At 47.2% G+C, this 19,338-nt stretch overlaps 2 protein-coding genes and 3 non-coding genes across 5 annotated transcripts in view; 3 read left to right on the forward strand and 2 right to left on the reverse strand.

Annotated features, from left to right (window-relative positions):
• Positions 1 to 767: 767 nt before the first annotated feature.
• Positions 768 to 17,529, forward strand: LOC135810196 (uncharacterized). Its single transcript, XM_065323669.1, has 8 exons — positions 768 to 1,076; positions 2,506 to 2,588; positions 3,584 to 3,697; positions 4,820 to 4,869; positions 5,335 to 5,438; positions 7,331 to 7,395; positions 16,369 to 16,500; positions 16,822 to 17,529. Exons 1-8 carry the CDS (start codon positions 1,034 to 1,036, stop codon positions 17,101 to 17,103), a joined length of 873 nt encoding a protein of 290 aa, XP_065179741.1. The 5' UTR covers positions 768 to 1,033; the 3' UTR covers positions 17,104 to 17,529.
• On the forward strand, positions 8,259 to 8,332 carry Trnan-guu (transfer RNA asparagine (anticodon GUU)). Its single transcript has one exon. It is a non-coding gene; the product is annotated as a tRNA-Asn (tRNA).
• On the reverse strand, positions 8,388 to 8,459 carry Trnae-uuc (transfer RNA glutamic acid (anticodon UUC)). Its single transcript has one exon. It is a non-coding gene; the product is annotated as a tRNA-Glu (tRNA).
• Positions 15,967 to 16,186, forward strand: LOC135811078 (small nucleolar RNA U3). Its single transcript, XR_010552546.1, has one exon. It is a non-coding gene; the product is annotated as a small nucleolar RNA U3 (small nucleolar RNA).
• Positions 17,530 to 17,547: 18 nt separating the features above from the next.
• The window catches only part of LOC135810195 (aspartate--tRNA ligase, mitochondrial-like), a 43,239-nt gene continuing 41,448 nt past the window's right edge, over positions 17,548 to 19,338 (reverse strand). The window contains exon 17 of the mRNA XM_065323668.1: positions 17,548 to 19,254. Coding sequence (XP_065179740.1) covers positions 19,037 to 19,254 — 218 coding nt within the window. The 3' untranslated portion in view covers positions 17,548 to 19,036. The remainder of the gene's footprint in view (positions 19,255 to 19,338) is intronic.

The following is a 19,338-nucleotide window of genomic DNA, read 5'->3' on the forward strand; positions in this document are numbered from 1 at the left end:
GTACCATTCTACTCGTTTAGCCGATAAAATCGAAATAACCGTTCGATCTATTTCTTATCGAGTAAGTAATAAGGGCCTGGTCAGACTGCGGCAAAATCGAAATAATCCTAGGATTATAATCCGAATCTCCATAGTAACTTGCCGCCAGAGCGGCAAAAGCGAGAGTTGACGCTCCAAAAAAAAAGCAAGAACGGGCCACGCTTTTCCGCTCCAAACAGGATTTGACGCTGATACGCCATTGACGCTGATAATCACTGATTTTTTCATCTCGATATCGAGGAGCTAATTGGCCACGGACAACAACAAAACTCATAAGGATGGTTTCAAGGATTGCACTGAAGGTGTTGGCGATCCCAAGGTGAAGGAATTTGACGTCGTTCGTGGAGATTACCACTTGACGCTCGAAATGAAGTTTGAATTTTCATTCTCCCCACATGTGTAGTGTGATCGCGATTCAAATTCTGGACGCTGTTCTTTTTTCGTCAGGCAACCAAAAGTTGCCGCATTCTGACCAGGCCCTAACGAGTAATCGATATAATCGTTTCAGCACTAGTCTAGTATGATGCAATAGTTTCCCTGTCCTAGGCTACATGATTATATAATTTATTATGGTATAATTATGGTCTATGGATGATAAAATACAATACAGTCATAATAATATGATGCCGTTTAATTTTTATCATACTAATATGGTAAAAATTAAAAGGCATCCATAGACGCATACCATTGGCATTACCTGATGTATTGTTGACACATTGTGACTATGATTGATTGAGACTCAGTACAGTGACAGAGCTGACCATCCACTTTCGCCGTTTCGGTCGGTGGTGCAGCTGCAGTTACAGAGTGTAGTTCACTGTTCAGTGCGTGCCGCACCCGCACCTACGCAGTTGTCCGCGGATATGATGTTTCAAACAGTTTTGAAATGAAATGAATGAAAATACAGCCTCCTGCCTGATGCAGTTGTACTACTTCTTGTAGCGTGCGTCTGAATTTATACGACCGCTGTCACTGACCGTGGGGGCGCTAAGCGATGGCCGAGAGTGGCAGTGGAGCGTCGTCCGCTTCTGGAATAGGTCAGTATGAGTGACTCGTCCTATAGCCGGACACCCAGAATGAGGGAGAGAATGTTTCTTTTTGTGATACACCAAAATCATGGTTGACATCCAGAAAAGAATGCAAACACAATCAGGCATAATCATTCCCATTCTAGTCTAGGTTTCAGACCGTAGAGTGGTCAAGAGGTAGCTGCGCTGGGGCTTGGCTCGTGATTGCTGGTAGCCATGTCTGTCCCAAATCAACTGACAATCATTCAATCTACAAAACGTGATGTGGTGGATGGTGACTGTGACAGCCAGGTCTACGTTGTTCAGTTAGACCAACAGTACAGCAGTAGCAACAGTACAGCAGTAGCAACACCCAGGACGTAGTACAGGGGAGAGAGTTACCTCTCCTCGGAAATCGTATAATATTATTATGGGGTAGGGAAACGAACTGGTGGCGGTAGCAGACAACCTCAGCATGCAGTGCTAGCAAGTAACATGTTTACAGTTAGTATGTAATCAAGCACGATCTGGAGATCATATTGGCCGAACTATGCCCGAGGACGCAGCCCGAGGGCCGAGTCCAAGGGCAAAATCTCAGCCATCATGACCGGCGAAGGGCGTGCTTGATTTGATTTCTTACTCAAGTAACGAGTGTTGATAGTCGCTAGGTCAAACTTTCGACCTTCTAAACACAGCGATTTCCCAAAATGGCGTCAACCGGGCATGATGAGCTGATCATGCCCGCAGTGGGAGAGCCGGCTATTGGCTGTTGCCTGGGCAACGACCCGTGTTATTTACAGTATACCAGTCTAATACACGTACCCTGGATATTACTTTTGTTACTGTGCTTCTCCTACTCTGCATTGCACAAAGTCTCAGGATAGGCATGCAGGAACTGCTTGGGGGAATCCCCTTGCTTCCAAGTACAGTAAACTTGTAACTAAAGACCACCGTGACTAGCGACCAGCCTGATACTACAGACCACTACGTCAGGCACGGATGGTCTCACGTTACGGTTGTGCGGTGCAAACCTCTAACTAAGGACCACCTGCCACTAAAGACCGCTTTCTCTGGCCCCAAGGGGTGGTCGTTAGTCACAGGTTTTACTGTAGTTGCCAGTTTACCACCCGGTACCCGTCCTACAGTGTTCGGTTTGATCAAGACTCTGTGTTATCAGAGCTCATAGTGAGTCAGTAATGAGTTTTGTACCAATGTTAGCAGTGTGTGTGTGTGTGTGTGTGTGTGTGTGTGTGTGTGTGTGTGTGTGTGTGTGTGTGTGTGTGTGTGTGTGTGTGTGTGTGTGTGCCTGTATGTCTGTGTATCTATGTGTTCATTTGTATGTCTGTGACATGCATATGTGTGCGTGTGTCTTTGTGTATCGTATGTGTATGCTGTTGATGTGAGTGTGTGTGTGTGTGTGTGTGTGTGTGTGTGTGTGTGTGTGTTATGCTGCATACAGGGCCAAGTGGCGGACTGTCAACTGCTCTAGTGAGAGGTGTAGTTAGCAGTGTCGACGGTGTCAGCTATGAAGTCATCTTCAAGGTAGTGTGTATTCAGTGCTACACGGTTGTTCGTAGTATGCATGCAATGTGTATTGTGAAGTGGCACTGCACTCATCCCCTGTGCCTCTTTCTTCTTGCTAAAATCAGCACGTTCCATGCATTGTTGAGTTTCCTGTCTCCTTTGAAGGCATTGCCATGTATTCTCACTAGCTCTCTTACTGGAGTGCTTTTATAACCATCTCATTGTAGTCACTTATTAATATTGCTCTAGTTTCATAACTGGCTGTATCCACCTGCATGGCGAGGAAGAGAATGCAACGAAAGTGCTGGTGGAAAGTTCGCAAAATGTTGCTTGTGAGGAGCTTTCTAGTTCTGCTCTTTAGTCGAATTATAGTTTTGTTTCCAAGAAAGGTGCAATGTGAATAGATTAGTGTTGTAGCTGAGTGGTACCAGTTGAAGCTTGCCCTAGGGTTGTGGAGTTATCAGATTGTCCGACCCTGGAAATTTCTACTTCGTATCTGTCCTGGATTCAGTGAGTGCGTTCGATGATCCTCGCGAATCGATTCATGAATCGATTCGCGCCATTCACATCACCCCATGTGAATAGGGTGAATGGATTCCGAATCGATTCCAGGGCTCATGACCTGAAATCGAACGGCGAGATTCATGAATCGATTCAAGTGCGTAATCGAACGCACCCAGTGGGACACCAGGCCTTTGGATATGCCCGATTGGAACTTTCCTAATACATTTATGGCTTGATAGTGTGTTTGTTGTGTACGGTGTGTGGTCTCCTGGCCAAGTACTAGTAGGTCAAGTTACAAACTTACAATGCTAACAGTGTATTATATGAGCCTCCAGATCTGAAAAGGTGGGGGGGGGGGCTATATGTAGTTTGGGGCAGTATTGAGAGAAATGCATTTTGAAAATTGAGTTTTATTATTATAATACAGAGATATTATCTCTGTATTATAATACAGAGATATTATCTCTGTTGCCACTGTTATTGGCCTGTCATTCCACATTCTACTACAGACGGGCATGCCCTATTACGCCAAACCGGATAACAAGGTTCGCCGAACCCAGCGGGAATTTGAGTGGCTGTGCAAGCGACTGGGACGCTCATCATTCCAAGTTCCATTCGGCGAGGTAGGCTTTGGCAAGGGTTTTTTTTATTACATTGCACATACCTACGGAAGAAGGGGAAACAGAACGAAGTGACCCGTTCAGTCACGTGTAGTTGTCACTGTATGACCTACTGAAGTAGTGCCTAGCGTCTTACTTCTGACCGTGTGACCTTGCAGCATTCCGTCATGGTATTCCTGTGTGTTATACCGATGCTCGCATATAGACTGTACAGTACATTCAACAAAGCATATGCAGTGTACGTCAGGGGCGCAGCAGCTGCTCCGGCCCGTCCGACTTTGGCCGCATCACTTTTTTTAACACAATGCCCAAAGTGCCCAGAATTCAGGATGTTGTACCCTATTTTCAAAAAATGTCCCGGAGAACGCCCCCCCCCCCCCCCCCCCAACCCCCCTCCAGCCGGACCAACTCCAATGGCAGTGCTATGCGCCTGTACATGCAGCAAAGCTTATGTAGTACACACTCATCAAAGCACGTACAGCGTGACAGGCCCGGCGGAAGCAATTGTTGATTGGTCCGGCCATGCCCACAGAGCCGGACCCATCATACCCCATCCGGATGAAACTTGAATGTGAGCAGCCATAGCTGCTAAGCATGCACTTCGGCTAAGCTGACCAAACAGCGAGACAAATTTGAAAAACTACTTCGTTCAGTAAAAGAATCTGAAGCACTCGACGAAAAACCTCAAGTACTACAAATTACTATGTACAATCCATCATGGCACATGCTTTCAGGTCGCGTGACTCACGCCATAGGCCCACAGGCCACAGCTAGCCCTCAAGCGCGCATGCGTGCACCGCAAGATCAGAGCGAGATCGCAAGTACGCGTACATGTACAATCGATGATCACAACATGACGTTACTGCGTCCTAAAAAAATCGTCGGTGGCCGAAAAGTTGGTCCGGCCATGGCCGGACCGACCGGAACGGTTCCGCCGGCCCTGGTGTATGCGGCAAAACGCCCGGCAGCGCCCGCATCAGCTGCCCTGGATAACGTTAGATGTAACTGGTGGTGAAGTTCCGATTGTGACCGGGTCTGAGCCCTCCTTGCTCCGTAGCCCGGAGTCCGGACATCATTGGAATTTTTGTGTGTGCCTGTCCATGTCATTGTTGTTGTGCGGCCTAGAGCGAAGATAGCGATGAAGACATGAGACGATTGCAGGGTCTTCTTATGACGTGAGTTTCTTTTACCACCTTGTCCCAAACATCCAGTCACAGGCTGACCAACAAACTGACAGTGATGGTATTCTTGATCTTCTTTGAAACATGCACTGTTTGTGAATACAAGTGGCTGGTGGGTCATCGAGGTCAACCAGAGAAACTCTGGGAGTTTCATAATCCATATCCATACGAGCATAAACTGCTTTCTATTTGCGGGTGTTTGTGTGTGTGTGTGTGTGTGTGTGTGTGTGTGTGTGTGTGTGTGTGTATATGTGTGTGTGTGTGTGTGTGTGTGTGTGTGTGTGTGTGTGTGTGTGTGTGTATGTGTGTGTGTGTGTGTGGGTGGGTGGGTGTTCTCAAGTCTACACTAAATGCCTGGCACTAGTCTGATCACAATCTTCAGTACCGCACTAGACCAGCTACAGAGTATCCAAAGAGACCCAGTCTAATGTGTCGGTCCACGGCTGTGTGTGTTCTCAGTGTGGTCCTAGATCCGGCCTTGCAGTGCACACCAGCAGTGAGGGTGTTTCTATGCTCACAAGTGGAAATCCCACTGGATCTGTCTGAAGAACAACTACAGGAAGGTAAGCTGTTCAGCAGGGACTAGCAGTGACTAGCAGTGAATAGCAGGGAATAGCAGTGAATAGCAGGGAATAGCAGGGAATAGCAGTGAATAGCAGTGACTAGCGGGGAATAGCAGTGAATAGCAGTGACTAGCAGGGAATAGCAGGGAATAGCAGTGACTAGCAGGGAATAGCAGGGAATAGCAGTGACTAGCAGTGACTAGCAGTGGATAGCAGTGAATAGCAGTGAATCAGTACCGGCACAGCCGTCCGTGCTACACCAGAAGTGTGTATTACCAGTGCAGACGATTTGAGCCATGTGACATCGACATGGCAGCATCTGCATATTGTAGCTACCTACCAGATCCTTGGTCTCCCATAGCTATACTTAATATTACTTTACCTTCAGGTGCAGAGCCGAGGATAAATGTATGAGAAGAAAAGAGCGCCATGTTATCGTATGAGCTGATTGTAAAGTAACTGGTGGTGTTAGTGGATAATATAGCATAACTTGCAACTCTTGAAGTACTTTGTTTTTAAGCCCTCTAAATCTTCACGCCGGCATCACAAAAGGCATGAAAGCAAAACTACATGTACATCTCGGAAGACCACAGCAAAGCAAAACTGCATTGGAAAGCACCTATTACATAGCCTTTGCCTGCACGCCACTCACACGTCAGCTTGAGATATGCAGGAGTTGATGTAGCAACAGATGGAGAAGTATTTACTTCGAAGTATAACAATAGTAATTTATAGAAAAGAAAAAGGACCAAGGAACTACAAGTTACGCTGTAATGTCCCCTAACACCACCAGTTACTAAACAATCAGCTCAGTACCGTCGTTCAGTGTCGTGCAATGTTATCGCATGATCTGATTGTTTAGTAACTGGTGGTGCTAGTGGACATTACAGCGTAACTTGTAGTTCCTTGGTCCTTTTTCTTTTCTTTAAATATTAGTTTGGTTCTCCATCTGAGTCCAAACAATGGTAATGGGGCAAAACTAAGCAAGTAGAACAACCCATTGGCTTTGCCTCGGATTCTGGTTAAGTAATGAACAGCTATCCATACTTTTAAAAGCACTGTGCAGACACGGTTTGTTTGGCCCACCGCAGAGTGTTTGTTTGCCTGCGTCAAAGCAGTCTGTTGTCATCACTGATACAGAGGTGAGGCGGCCCGTGACTTGGACAACTTGATGTTACGCCCAACGTTGAGTGCAGCTCGTCGAGTTTTCTAAAACTGGGAGTGAACATCTACTCTAGGATCAAGACGTAGGCTTTCGAAGTAACGCGTTGAATGTGCTGAAGTGTCCTGTATGCGGCCATAAAATACAGAGTTGTACTGAGTTTATGTGACGACTCAAAGCCCCTTGTAAACACAATGTCAACAAACTGAGTATTCGGTTGCAAGTCAGACTGGCACTACGGTGGTGTTTCACATTCTCTTTATGTAGGCTTACTCTTGATATTGGACTGAATATAGCGATCGATACGCTGAACTGCCTGGCTCAATCGGACTAGGTTTGAAATCACAGCATGAGCTCCTGTATTACTGTATTGTATGTTGCAGTGTTGAAATGAATCAGAAAAACGTTGTCCACAGTCCACAGCTTTGCTTATGCCAAGTGGCTTGCTGGGTGAGAGAAAAGAGAAGACATGCATGTATCTGCTAACATCGCACACCTCTGTAAGCCTGCGGCGTATTATACTTCATTTGAAGGCGAATGTGTGCCTCAGTCGAACAGCGGCTGCAAACTGATCATTGATCTGCAGTGTCCAGCTTCACGCTGTATGGTTGTGACTTGTGAGGACATGACTGTGTGAATGTTCTTTGGTATAAAATCGGCCTGCGCCTGTGACTACGCCTACGACGTGTGTACAATCATGTACGTTGTTTGTGTTGTCTGTTCCGTGCAGAGCATGACTTACTGACGGACTGTACGGAGGACGACCTGGAGGAGAAATCCATGGAGGAGTTACGGGTAGGCATGCTGCTTCACCCAATTACATTGATTCCGGCAACATTTCATCTGAGTTGTGTGTGTGGGGGGGGGGGGGCTCCGAAGTGACGATGTCACGCGAACCTGACAGTGCATGTGCCGATGAAAACGGCGGCCTGAGTATCGGCAACATTTGTGTAAATGGCGTTCCCTTGCTATACTGTTGTGGTGTGCAGTAAGCTGCGTATTTATTGCTGTGCTGCTAAACCATGGCTTGTAAGGAGAAAAAGCTCTTGCAAGCAGCTCTTGCTGATTGCTGGAGGTTGCCACTGTGGTGTTGCCATGGCTATTGGTGTTCCCATGGCTACTGGTGTTACCATGGCGTACCATGGCTAGCTATTATTAGGTATGATCAACAGGGTATGTTTTAGCACTCTTCTATTGCTTTTTCGGATGAATTGGACGGACCGTCTGGAACAAAAAGTGGTATGACCATGGTTGTAGTGAGTACGGGTCGTAACACCAGTCCTCTTTTAAGCACGTTATTTACCCCCTGCTCTGCATCATGCCGCACAAATGCTGCTACCCAAGCTTCAGCCGCTCTGACCCTACCCAGAGCTACGTCTCATTACTGCTGAATGCTATTTCATTTTTGGCAGCAGACAGATGGAACATGCTTCCACCTGGATGTCGTCAAGCTAAGCCCCTTTCTGCATTTGTCACAAGCACCAAGTCATTCCTGGGGTTCTCAGTAAAAAGGCAACGCCTGTTGGGAGTTCCCTAGTAAAATAATAAATTCTACTACTACTTCAGTACTAAACGTGTGTGACGCCCCTGCTGTAACGTCAGTTGTCTTACCCTGGCACAAAGTCCATGAAAGCGAGAGCATCAGAAGCCATCATCAGGTCTCCGTGGCGCAATCGGTTAGCGCGTTCGGCTGTTAACCGAAAGGTTGGTGGTTCAAGCCCACCCGGGGACGTCCTTTGTTTTTTCTGGTTTTTTTAGTTTATCTACTTTGAAGAAAAAAAATGCTTTTCCCACACCGGGAATTGAACCCGGGCCGTCTGGGTGAAAACCAGAAATCCTAACCACTAGACCATATGGGATTAGACAATAATAATTTCGAAGAGGAAGCACATCTGCAAATCCACTTACACTGTTACAGTACACGTTTGATGTGTTTCTACTGCAGATGCTGGGCCGTGTAGTAGTAGTAGTAGTAGTATTCTTTTATTTTCCATCGGAAGCCTCAACAGTGATGAACACAACTCTTAAGAGGGCCGATAACAGAGTAGAGGGGTGTGGGGTGAGAAAAAATAATAAAAATAATAAGAGATATTTAAACTAAACTAAACTGATACTTGGAACAATAAAGCAGCAGTAAGCAGTAAGCAGTAAACACAGGTATACAATACAAGCGATGCAGATCAATGAGGCCGTTTGCTGAAAAGAAGATCAAAATACTTCTGAAAAGTCTTTAAGCATGGTCATAATGGGATAATGGGATAATGCAAGAATTAAAGGGGAAGTTAAGGCAAAAATTAAAATTTCACCAGTTGTAGTCTTCGGGATGCTGAGTCGAATGGTCGTGGTCCGAGGAAGCTGAGACGCTCCCTTCCTACTTGAATCCCAATCGAACTCGCGCACTTCCACCGAAACTGGGTGACTGCGCCCTACTAGATGGGGATTTGTATGCAAAATGTCACTAAAAGCGCCATTTCGTTCTTATAAAAGCACGGATGACCGCGATTGGCCCATATGTTGTAGTCTTTTGGACGCTGAGTCGACTGGTTTTGGTCCGAAAAGGCTGCGATGCGGCGTTCCTCCTTTATTCCCAATCGAACATGGTTGAAGAAGCGGTCACGTGCTCCTGCGTACACCAGTCACCTGGGCACCGTGCCTGCAGGGTACAACTTACTAGCCTGTTTTGACCTTTTTTGGGTGCAGTCCTGTCACTCGAGTTGAACTCGAGTTGAACCTTGGTGTGAAAGTTGTCACCTGCTGGCGTGGTGACCAGGTGATTTGAGCACCCAGCACCACGTGACCGCTTCTTCAACCATGTTCGATTGGGAATAAAGGAGGAACGCTGCATCGCAGCCTTTTCGGACCAAAACCAGTCGACTCAGCGTCCAAAAGACTACAACATATGGGCCAATCGCGGTCATCCGTGCTTTTATAAGAACGAAATGGCGCTTTTAGTGACATTTTGCATACAAATCCCCATCTAGTAGGGCGCAGTCACCCAGTTTCGGTGGAAGTGCGCGAGTTCGATTGGGATTCAAGTAGGAAGGGAGCGTCTCAGCTTCCTCGGACCAAGACCATTCGACTCAGCACCCCGAAGACTACAACTGGTGAAATTTTAATTTTTGCCTTAACTTCCCCTTTAAAGAGATGTTTTTAAAAACGAATTTAAACTAGGAACGCAGTAAACACAGTTATACAATACAGGCGGTGCAGATCAATGAGGGAGTTTGCTGAAAAGAAGATCAAAATACTTCTGAAAAGACGCTGCGTCTTTTAGCATGGTCTGAAGGTGCTTAGCAAATGTAGTGCGGTGCTGGGTGCGCCACTCCACAGGCAAAGAATTAAAGAACAGGGCAGCACGATTTGAAAAGGAATTGACACCGTCAGTCGTCCGGAATTTAGATATTGCAATAGCAGCATTAAAAGAGCTTCTTGTTGTCCTAGGGCCGGTTGAAACTTGAGGGAAAAGGTCCGTCAGATTTGGGAGAGGGAAAACGACATGATTAACATGGATAAATTTAGCAATGCTACGAATAAGGTAATGTTCAAACGGATCAATCGACAATCTAGCTAACAGCGGCATGACGTCATCTTGTAGTTTCGAGCCACAAGCAGCGCGTACAGAACGACGATAAACAGACGAGAGTCGCTGTCGGTCCTTGGCGGATAGTTTCATTGCAAAGCAAGAGCAGCAGTATAATAAGTCAGGCAGGATAACAGAGAGGATAAACTGCCGTGTTGCCTTCAAACTTAGTTGCCGAAAACACCGTCGAAGAGCGCCAATTTTCGTGCAAGTCTTCCTAACGATAAAGTCTATGTGACCAGACCAAGAAACATCACTGTCTACAATGACTCCCAGGATTCTCGTGCTAGACACTTGAGTCAGAGGCTGTTGGTTAAAAACGATTGGAGTTGAGAGGGGTTGAGAAGACTTAGAAATCATCAAAGTTACAGTCTTTGTTGTATTAATGCGCAGCCCAAGCTCGTCTAGATCCACAGAAATTGCAGATAACGAATCAGTAACGGTAGCGACGGCCTCAGCTTGTGTGCGTCTGCTGGCATACAACGTCATGTCGTCAGCGAACATCGGGAGCTTGCAAGAAAAGGCCTCTGCTGTCAATGGGAGCTTCCGTACATAAATGTTAAAAAGAACCGGACCCAGAATGGTGCCCTGTGGCACGCCACTAGTGATTGCCACCAACGGAGATGTTCCAGTGTGGGTAACCACCCGCTGTTGTCTGGCACAAAGGTATGATCGGAACCAGGCCAGGGCCGCTCCCGAAATACCGACAGCTGCGAGAGCAAGAAGAAGCTGCTGATGCTTCACCATATCGAACGCTTTTTTCAAATCAATACAGACAACCGCCGTATGCAGTCCAGCGTCGCGCGAGACAAGCCAGTCGTTCGTAACCTTGGTGAGAAGCTGTCCGGTAGAACGGTGCTTCCGAAAGCCAAACTGGTCCACATGGAATGGGCAACGATCATTAAAAAAAAGATGTATACGAGAAAACACAAGTCCCTCCAGGAGCTTGGCTAGGATAGATGTTAAAGACACTGGGCGGTAGTTAGAAGGGCAGTCGCGGGGGCCTTGAGTTGACTTCAGAATTGGTGTAATGTTTGCAATTTTGAACAAGGATGGGAATTGACCAGACGAGAGGGAAGTGTTGAATAAGATAGCAAGTGATAGAGCAATTACGTCTTTTGATATTTTAAGTAGACACGGAAGAATGCCGTCCGGTCCAGGGGCTTTATTACTTTGGAGGTCACCGATCCGAAGCTTCACCTCTGCTACTGTAACGGCTGAAAACGTAGTAAGGTCGTCGGATTTAGCAGGTCCCATTGGAAGCTTGTAATTCGCTTCCTTATCTGTGACAATCGAGTGAAAATAGTCGTTCAATCGCTCAGGTGGGATGGTAACCGTTTGCTTCGGAGAGGAACGCTTTGTGATCATATTCAAGGCTTTCCAGAACTGCCGAGGCTCCCGTTCATATCGCTGGCACTGGTCTGAAAAGTATAGATTCTGTAGGTGTCGATACAAATTATTGCACTGGTTGCGCAGCCGCTTGAATTGTACAGATAGGCTCTCGTCTCGAAAGTTAGTAGCTTTTAGTTTCTTGAAGACCGATTTGCGCTTTCTAATCAAGGCAAGGAGGGGCGAGGTCATGAACGGGCAATTTTTCCGACGGGACTTCCTGTGTTTCCTGGTTACGTACGGTGCGATGATATCAAGCACAGCATTGACTTTCCCTGTCCACTCGTCCAACATCAGGTCTGGGGTACGGGGTGTAAAGATATGAAGATCGGAGGACAGCTGCTATCGCAGAAACGCTGAGCGTTGAAGTTCCGGTAGTCTCTGCGTGTTTGATGGGTAGTAGTATTGCTCCGCGCATCCATGATGGGCACTGGGACGGAAGTAATGACGAGGCGATGGTCTGAAAACTCACAGTCCACGACAGAGGCTGACGGAACTCGATCAATGTTCGTGAGAATACAGTCAATGGATGTGCGGGTAGAGCCTGTTATTCTTGTTGCTTCAGTTACTTTATTGGCCAGTCTGCACGGAAGTAGCAACGTGTCTTTGAGATGGTGGAACGCACTGGGCGTCTGACGCAGAAAGTCCACATTTATGTCACCTAGCAACACAATATTCTCGCCGTCCAGCTGCTCGGTGGATGTAGCGAGCCGATTCCAAAACTCTACCGGCTCGGATGGGGGACGGTATATGCAACCAAACAAGGTACTATCTTTGCCTGTGCCAGCTCTAAGCCACATCAACTCTAGACTGGAGTGTGAGTGGTCCAAGATGTGCTTAGCCTTAACATGTTCCTTTACGAAGATGCAGATCCCGCCTCCTTTACGACATGGAGTGCAGGAGGATAGGCAAGTGCATCCATCAGCGCACGGCCTGTCTCGACGTAAGAGAATTGTGCCTGGTACAGAAACCTCAGTGTCCGAGATGCTTGAGTCGAGCCACGTTTCCGTAACCGCCAGCAGATCTAGGCAGTGCTCATCTATTAGCTTAGTTATAACATGGGTTTTATGTCGTAGGCTGCAAATGTTTATGTGGCCAACATTTAGTCGGTTGGATGGATGAATTGTAGAGTAGAATGCTGGGGTTGAGGGATTTGGAGACGAAGGGGTGAACACAGGAGCATGCGGGTTCAGGGGCTGTGAATACCGGTAGGTGGTGTGTGGCATTATGTGAGTGCTGGAGCTGTGCCGTCAGCACCAAAGCGCCATTCACGAACTGCAAAACCGAGCGAGTCCGGCCAAAATGCTTTGTCCTGTACGGTGGTGGCGTCCGACGCCAACACTGTGACCCTGGCAAACCCTGTTCGGAAGCGCTCCGAGGTGTACACAACACTCTGCACGATGTGTACATCCTGTGCCTGACAATGCTCTGCAATTGATTTGGCATCACATTCGGGGTCCACGTTGCCAACGTAGAACACTTTGACTCTTGGCTTACCCGTTAGTGCACATCGGGTGGTGCTCTTTGGAAGCTTGGGTGCCAGCCAGCGAGACGATTCCTGTCGCCTGTACGGCTTGGGAGGCTGGCGTTGTGGCCTTTGGGCAGCTGGGGCAGCTGCAGGGGCAGTATTTTTGGGCTGCAATGCTGGTTGTTGGTGCAAAGTTTCTGCATACGTGGGTCGATGTTGTGGGGTCGAGGATACGGTTTTGGTAAAGCTTGGTTCAGTGGGGTCATTGTTCAAAGTTTGAATCACCGTATCGTACCTCTCAACTTTGGCATGCAGGTCGTTCCTAAGTTCCCGTACTTCCGTCTTCAGGCACAACACCTCTCTGGCAGAATCGTTGAATTTAGCTTCTATTTCTCTCATGGCGTGTAACTCAGTCTTCAACTCTCGGACGACATTAGTGAGTTCAGACAGAGCTGAGCACAGGCTGGCAACAACACCCTCATTAGCAGCCAGGGGGCTCGTGCTAGTAGGTTCACTTACTTCTTTGTCCTCATCCAGCGATGTTCTGAGCAGGGCAACAAGATCGGGTCTGGTGGCTGAGCCGTGTATTTGCCCCTGACCCGCACCTGTGGATTTGCTATGTGTACAGTGACTTTGTGCACCGTACTCACACAATTAGTGCCAGAGGGGCCACTATTCTTCTCGCTCATTGAAATCTGACCCGTAGTGCAAACCTGGCGTCCTGGGCGAGTTCCAATTCCATCACTCTACTTGCACACGTGTACATCCAGGCGCATTCAAACTACTTCCAGGGTGTCGAGGGCCGTGCAAGCTCGGTGCCGAAAAGCGGGCTCACCACTCCTGTATGGCAACCTCCCCATGTCTAACGCCCAAGACAAAGTGAATACTGTAGTAGCAACAGTAAATAACTCCCCAAGAGTGTGCAACTCCTGATACCCTTTTTATGGGGCAAGTTATGCCGACGGGGAAAACTCACATCACGTGGTGTAGTATCGCAGTTGTACGTTTCCAGCCCGTTTTTAACTGTTAGTGAGCAGGGGAGTAATAAAAACAAGCACTCTCTGACAGAAACTCACTGTGCATGCAAATCCCCAGCATGATCATGGCAGATATTCGGATTGCGCACGCTATCCTTCGTTTGTACGTAGTACAAAACGTACCTGAGACACGTGATGTGAGTTTTCGCCGTCGGAGACCCCATATCCAGGGGGGGGGGGGGGTTATACTCTTGGTAGCACCGTAAAGTACCGTTGATCTGCCCCCACGCCGTGTCGCTTCCCAGCTGGTTTTTCGGCGGGGGGGGGGGGGGGGGGGGGGGGATTAGATCAAGGCTGTGAAGTGCAGTACGATGTACAACAACTTGGAGGATCAGACTCGATGTGCTGGATTGTGCACATTTTCATCCTGGATTGGCACATATTGTGTACACCAGTGCAAGCGTCGTTCAACATCGTATTTAGTTGTATACGCCGAAATCGCTTCACAGGTAGAAAATCGACAGGGGGCGGGAATTAGAGAGGGGGCGGCTCAACGGTACTTTACGGTAGTCATACTGGCCAAAGTTTTTTTAAGAAAAAGTTCAGGGCGCCAAATATGGCATTTGGGTCGGATTTCACCGAGCACAACTGTGACATTACATCATCCAACAAAAGTACACAAAAAAGAACAGTGTCTAAACTTCCAGTACCGTATTTCCCCGAATATATCTATACCACTAAAGTCGCACATTTTTTCCACTAAACATCATGGCCAACCAGGGGCGGATCCAGGGGGGTGCGAAGGGTGCAAATGAACCCGTCAGGATTTTTCCAAAAAAAAAAAAAAAAAGTCAGGCCTGCCATATAGCATGTACATAGCATAATCTGTGTCTGACTGAGAATCATACCGGTAGCAGTCGTAAATTACTTGTAAATTTTGACATTCAATGTGAAACTAATCATACTACTCATCTTGGTGCTATGTGTAATTATGATATTATACAGTAAGGGCCGTCCGGGGTTACCGATTGTTTTTGCAAAACGAAAAGTTTTAGTATTTTTCAGCCCCCACCCACCCACCCACCCATCTTTTCTGCAGGTAAAACGAACTCCAATAAAATATTGATGTCAATTTTCGACACCCAGAAGTAACTGGACATTCTCCATCTACATTCAATAATTATTTTCAAAACGAAACTCCATCAAACCCACGCACCCCCAAACGAAAACATTTCGTTTTGAAAATATTATTGGTAACCTTGGACGGCCCCTAACACACATAACATACTATGTCTTTGGTTTACTACTGCAAAAGAAAATAATGTAAGTTTCATCCTCGCACCCCTCAGCTTTGGGGTCTGGATCCGCCCCTGCCAACAAAGGGGTGTGACTTATGCACGACTTACCACTGAGGTGAATATTGAAACGACATAGACCTCAACATGTGGTGTGCGACTTATAGGCACCGGCGGATTATGCCGGCATAATTTGCGGTATTGCTGTAAAAAATGCTAGTAACACCCCCCCCCCCCCTCCCATTGTGTCACTTCTCAGCTGCATGGTTCTCTGTCATGAACCGGTATGAATTTTGGAAAGAAGTGCATGGGGATGAGGTATGAAGGTTACCAGGGTTACCGAACCCTACACCAAACTGATATCATCAGGTCAACTATAGTACAATGCAGATTTGTGTCCTGGACAAAAGTGAAAAATAGAAACAAAAAGCAAGTTTGAAGATAATAATCACCATGGCAACACGGCACGGCGTATCTCTGAGCAATTATTAGTAGAAGATGAACTGACGTAAAGCTCAAGGTGGAACTGACTCCACTGGTGCCTAAACTCAGTGTAAAATTGATTTAAATTATTTTTATGGCAACGGCAAGTTTTGGTGATGATAGACACTGGAGTCAAAATGCATACTTAGCAAAGACGCCTAAGAGTGGAAAATCAAGATCGTACTCACTAGGATCATTTCTATAGTACGTATCCCGTCTTTGTTCTCCAACAAAGACAACCGCATAAGCCACGAGGATGACATGTAGCATCCTCCCCTGAGCGGGAAGCACACCAGCACGACAGCATCCTTGGATGCAAGAGTGCTGGTGATTGATGACCGTTCTGCTCTGACCTTCTGGTCATTGCAGAGGGGGAGGCTGCTTTATGAGTGGCTTATCTTCAATAAACCAATGAAGGAAAGAGATTTACTGTATTACTTACATTTGATGATGACACAAGTCGCTGTTCACCAAGTACCGAATATATGGTACAGTTTCTTTCTTTTCACTGCTTTTCGCGTGCCATGCAAGTATGAATCCGGTTTGTTCTTGCTTATCCATGTCTCAACCATGCAGAGTATTTGCCTACGGCATGGCCTGAGTGCCGTTGCGTCGTTCAGCGACCGCGATTACTTTGTGGAGCGTATCGTAACGCACTCACAGAAGCAGCTGGAGAAAGATCTGGACTGGCTGGAAGGTGCCGTCAAGGTGACCATTGCACACTCTGCACTAATGTTGGCATCATGATTGTGTGTGTGTGTGTGTGTGTCCATCCCAGAACTTCCTGCTGTACTAGTGGTACGATCATGAATTCATGATAGTGTTAATGGGTGCAGACCGGGAATCCAAAGCTAGCACTAGAAATGCTAATGTAGCATCAACGAAGCAGAATAAGTGATACACGTGCATCATGTGAGTGAACTGTACCGGCGTACATATAGAATATTGACCTCGACCTCGTCTCGATCAATATTCTATTCATACTGATATCATGCTTCTCTATTTCTTTGTGCTTGTGCATGTCTACAGTCTCTTGGTGGTGGCTGGATGGATGTGGATGACAAAATCACTTTGCAGCCAACATCCACACTATGTTTACCGGAAATCGAGGCGGCGCTGACATCCATCGAGGACTCGTCAGCCGCTGCTGATGCTCTGCTGCCGTTTGAAGAGCCGTCGCTTCGGAAGCAAGAACTCGTACCGTCGGCAGACCTACCCGAGGATCTGCTCAAGGCACTGCAAGACCCGTACGCTGCCGCAATGGCCGAGGCTGCATTGAACCTGGACGCAGCCGTGGGAGACACGGGTTAATACAAGTAGCCGCACAACGTCTACCAGAAGACAATCAGCATGATTCAAGATATTGAGAAATTCTACAATTATCACTGGGCAGTCATTCGTCACAGGTAGTACAATATGATGTAGTGCATGTGTCTGCAGTATGATGGTCTGTTCCGACACAGGGGACGCCACAGTCCACGGTTCCTTCTGCAGTACTGGCCTTTAGGAATTGCTTTACTTTCAGAACACTACTACTACTACCCTCACTGTTCTCTGACTGCACTGTTGATTTGAGTTGTGGCATAGAGTGTGCTGCAGTATAGAGTGTGCCGAAGTATAGAGTGAATGCTAAGCCGAAGTCAGTATCACTATTTCATACTACCCTTGCTTGTAGTAGTGTTATTTGCACATTCTTTTACTGCAAAGATCACATCCCTATCATAGTTGCACAGATCACCAGACACGCTCTGCAGACAGAGGGAGAACTAGCATCAACTGTTAGCAAATGCTGGCTAAGAACTTATTGATGTGGCCAAGTGAGAGTAGAGACAGAGGAAGTGCGACTTGAAGGCATGCAGCAATCAGCAGTGAGCTTTGAAAAAGAAATTTTCGGTTCCAAGATTATAGTTCAAGAATCAAGATGATTTCTTTCTGAAACCGTGCGTATAACTGTACTGGCCAGCAGCACAGACGTACATCGCATTCTAAAAACCAATCATCAACAGCTCGCGGGTATCCTCGCGGGCATCCTATACTAGGAGCAGTAAGGGGCTGAATGACAAAACATACTCAATGAACAACAGAAGTCCACAGGTCTGCCTGCTGTATCATTATGTGATTGCACTCATGTGGATTATATGCCCATGTGTAGTACTAGTAGCTTGGTATCCATGATGGCTACATACCCATCTACAGTACATTGGGTAGCCATGGTTACTGACCATGTACATGTACACTGGGTAGCCATGGATACTGCCCGTGTACAGTAGGGTAGCCATGGTTACTGCCCATGTACAGTAGGGTAGCCATGGTTACTGCCCATGTACAGTAACAATGCACATACCCATAATGATCTTGTCCAGTACTCTGGAAGACATGATTACTTACAAGCATAACACGAGCTGCATGCATAGCTAATTGCTTGTGATCAGTTTGTGCATGACTCACTGGTCAATGGCAAACAGCGTGCAGTGTGCAGTGTGACTACTACACAGCATGCATAGTCAGCGGGGTGGTGCAGTGGTACATTATGTCCTGCACGGCTACACACCGTAGTCAGTGTGGTGGTGCAGTGGTACATGCACTGCACGGCTACACACCGTAGTCAGTGTGGTGGTGCAGTAGTACAATCATGTACATGTACTGATAGGTCAGGAGAGTTAGCAAACAAGACCGTTGTTGCCACACATAAAAATGCCAGGAGTCCATCAAGCGGGACGGTGTCTGCTCTGTCAGGTCACGGATACCTGCTTACACACGTGTAGTACTACAGCAGGGCTTCCGTGCCTGCGCTAACACAGCATCATCTTACTTCCTACCTGACCGCCAAGGCAAGCACATATAAGAGCTGTACTGAGGCACGGTTTCTTGGCTTACCTCCGTCTTTGGCCAGCAGCTGTATGGAGCAAGAAGATGGGTAGCATGGCACACGGTGGACAAGTGGGCAGTGATGCAGATAGCAACGGGGACAGCAAACCATTCGCAGTGTTGAACTGGACCGCACAGGATATAATCCATGTACCGCACGGCCAAATTACAACAAAACGGTTGCAATTGCGAGCGTAAAATGCTACGCATGTGGCACAGGCAGGTCTGCTGCTGCTGTCAGGAACATGGCGGGCATTGCAAGATAATGCACTGCTGCCTACTGAGAGGACAGCGGTGATATAAGCAGTGATGAACTGGAATACCCTTTCCACAATGGCTGTCTTGACCTTGTCTCAAACACTCCACACACCACCAATTACTCTTTGGATTCATCACCACCATTCTCTGTTGTAGTCGACTCCGCGACCTTCTTCTCATCAGATGTAACCTTGAGGAAATATTCGTCGAGTTCATGGCTAGTCAGAGCACTGGGTGCATTGGTCATAGCATCAATACCAGAACTGGTCTTGGGAAATGCAATCACGTCACGGATTGATGGTCGGCTAGCCAGGGTGCTCAGGTAGCGGTCGAATCCTGCAAGAAGGCAGCACCACAAAGCACATTCACACGCACAGTACAGTACAGGTGCTGGTCAAGTGTATGAAGTGCACACTAGGG

This window comes from Sycon ciliatum, chromosome 2 (genome assembly GCF_964019385.1).
Source record: "Sycon ciliatum chromosome 2, ocSycCili1.1, whole genome shotgun sequence".
Classification (NCBI taxonomy): Eukaryota; Metazoa; Porifera; class Calcarea; order Leucosolenida; family Sycettidae; genus Sycon; species Sycon ciliatum.

Coding starts and splice junctions, on each gene's coding strand:
- LOC135810196 (XM_065323669.1), top strand. CDS start 1,034: ATGGCCGAGAGTGGCAGTGGAGCGTCGTCCGCTTCTGGAATAG. Junction 2,589..3,583: donor GCTATGAAGTCATCTTCAAG/GTAGTGTGTATT, acceptor ATTCTACTACAG/ACGGGCATGCCCTATTACGC. Junction 16,501..16,821: donor GGCTGGAAGGTGCCGTCAAG/GTGACCATTGCA, acceptor GCATGTCTACAG/TCTCTTGGTGGTGGCTGGAT.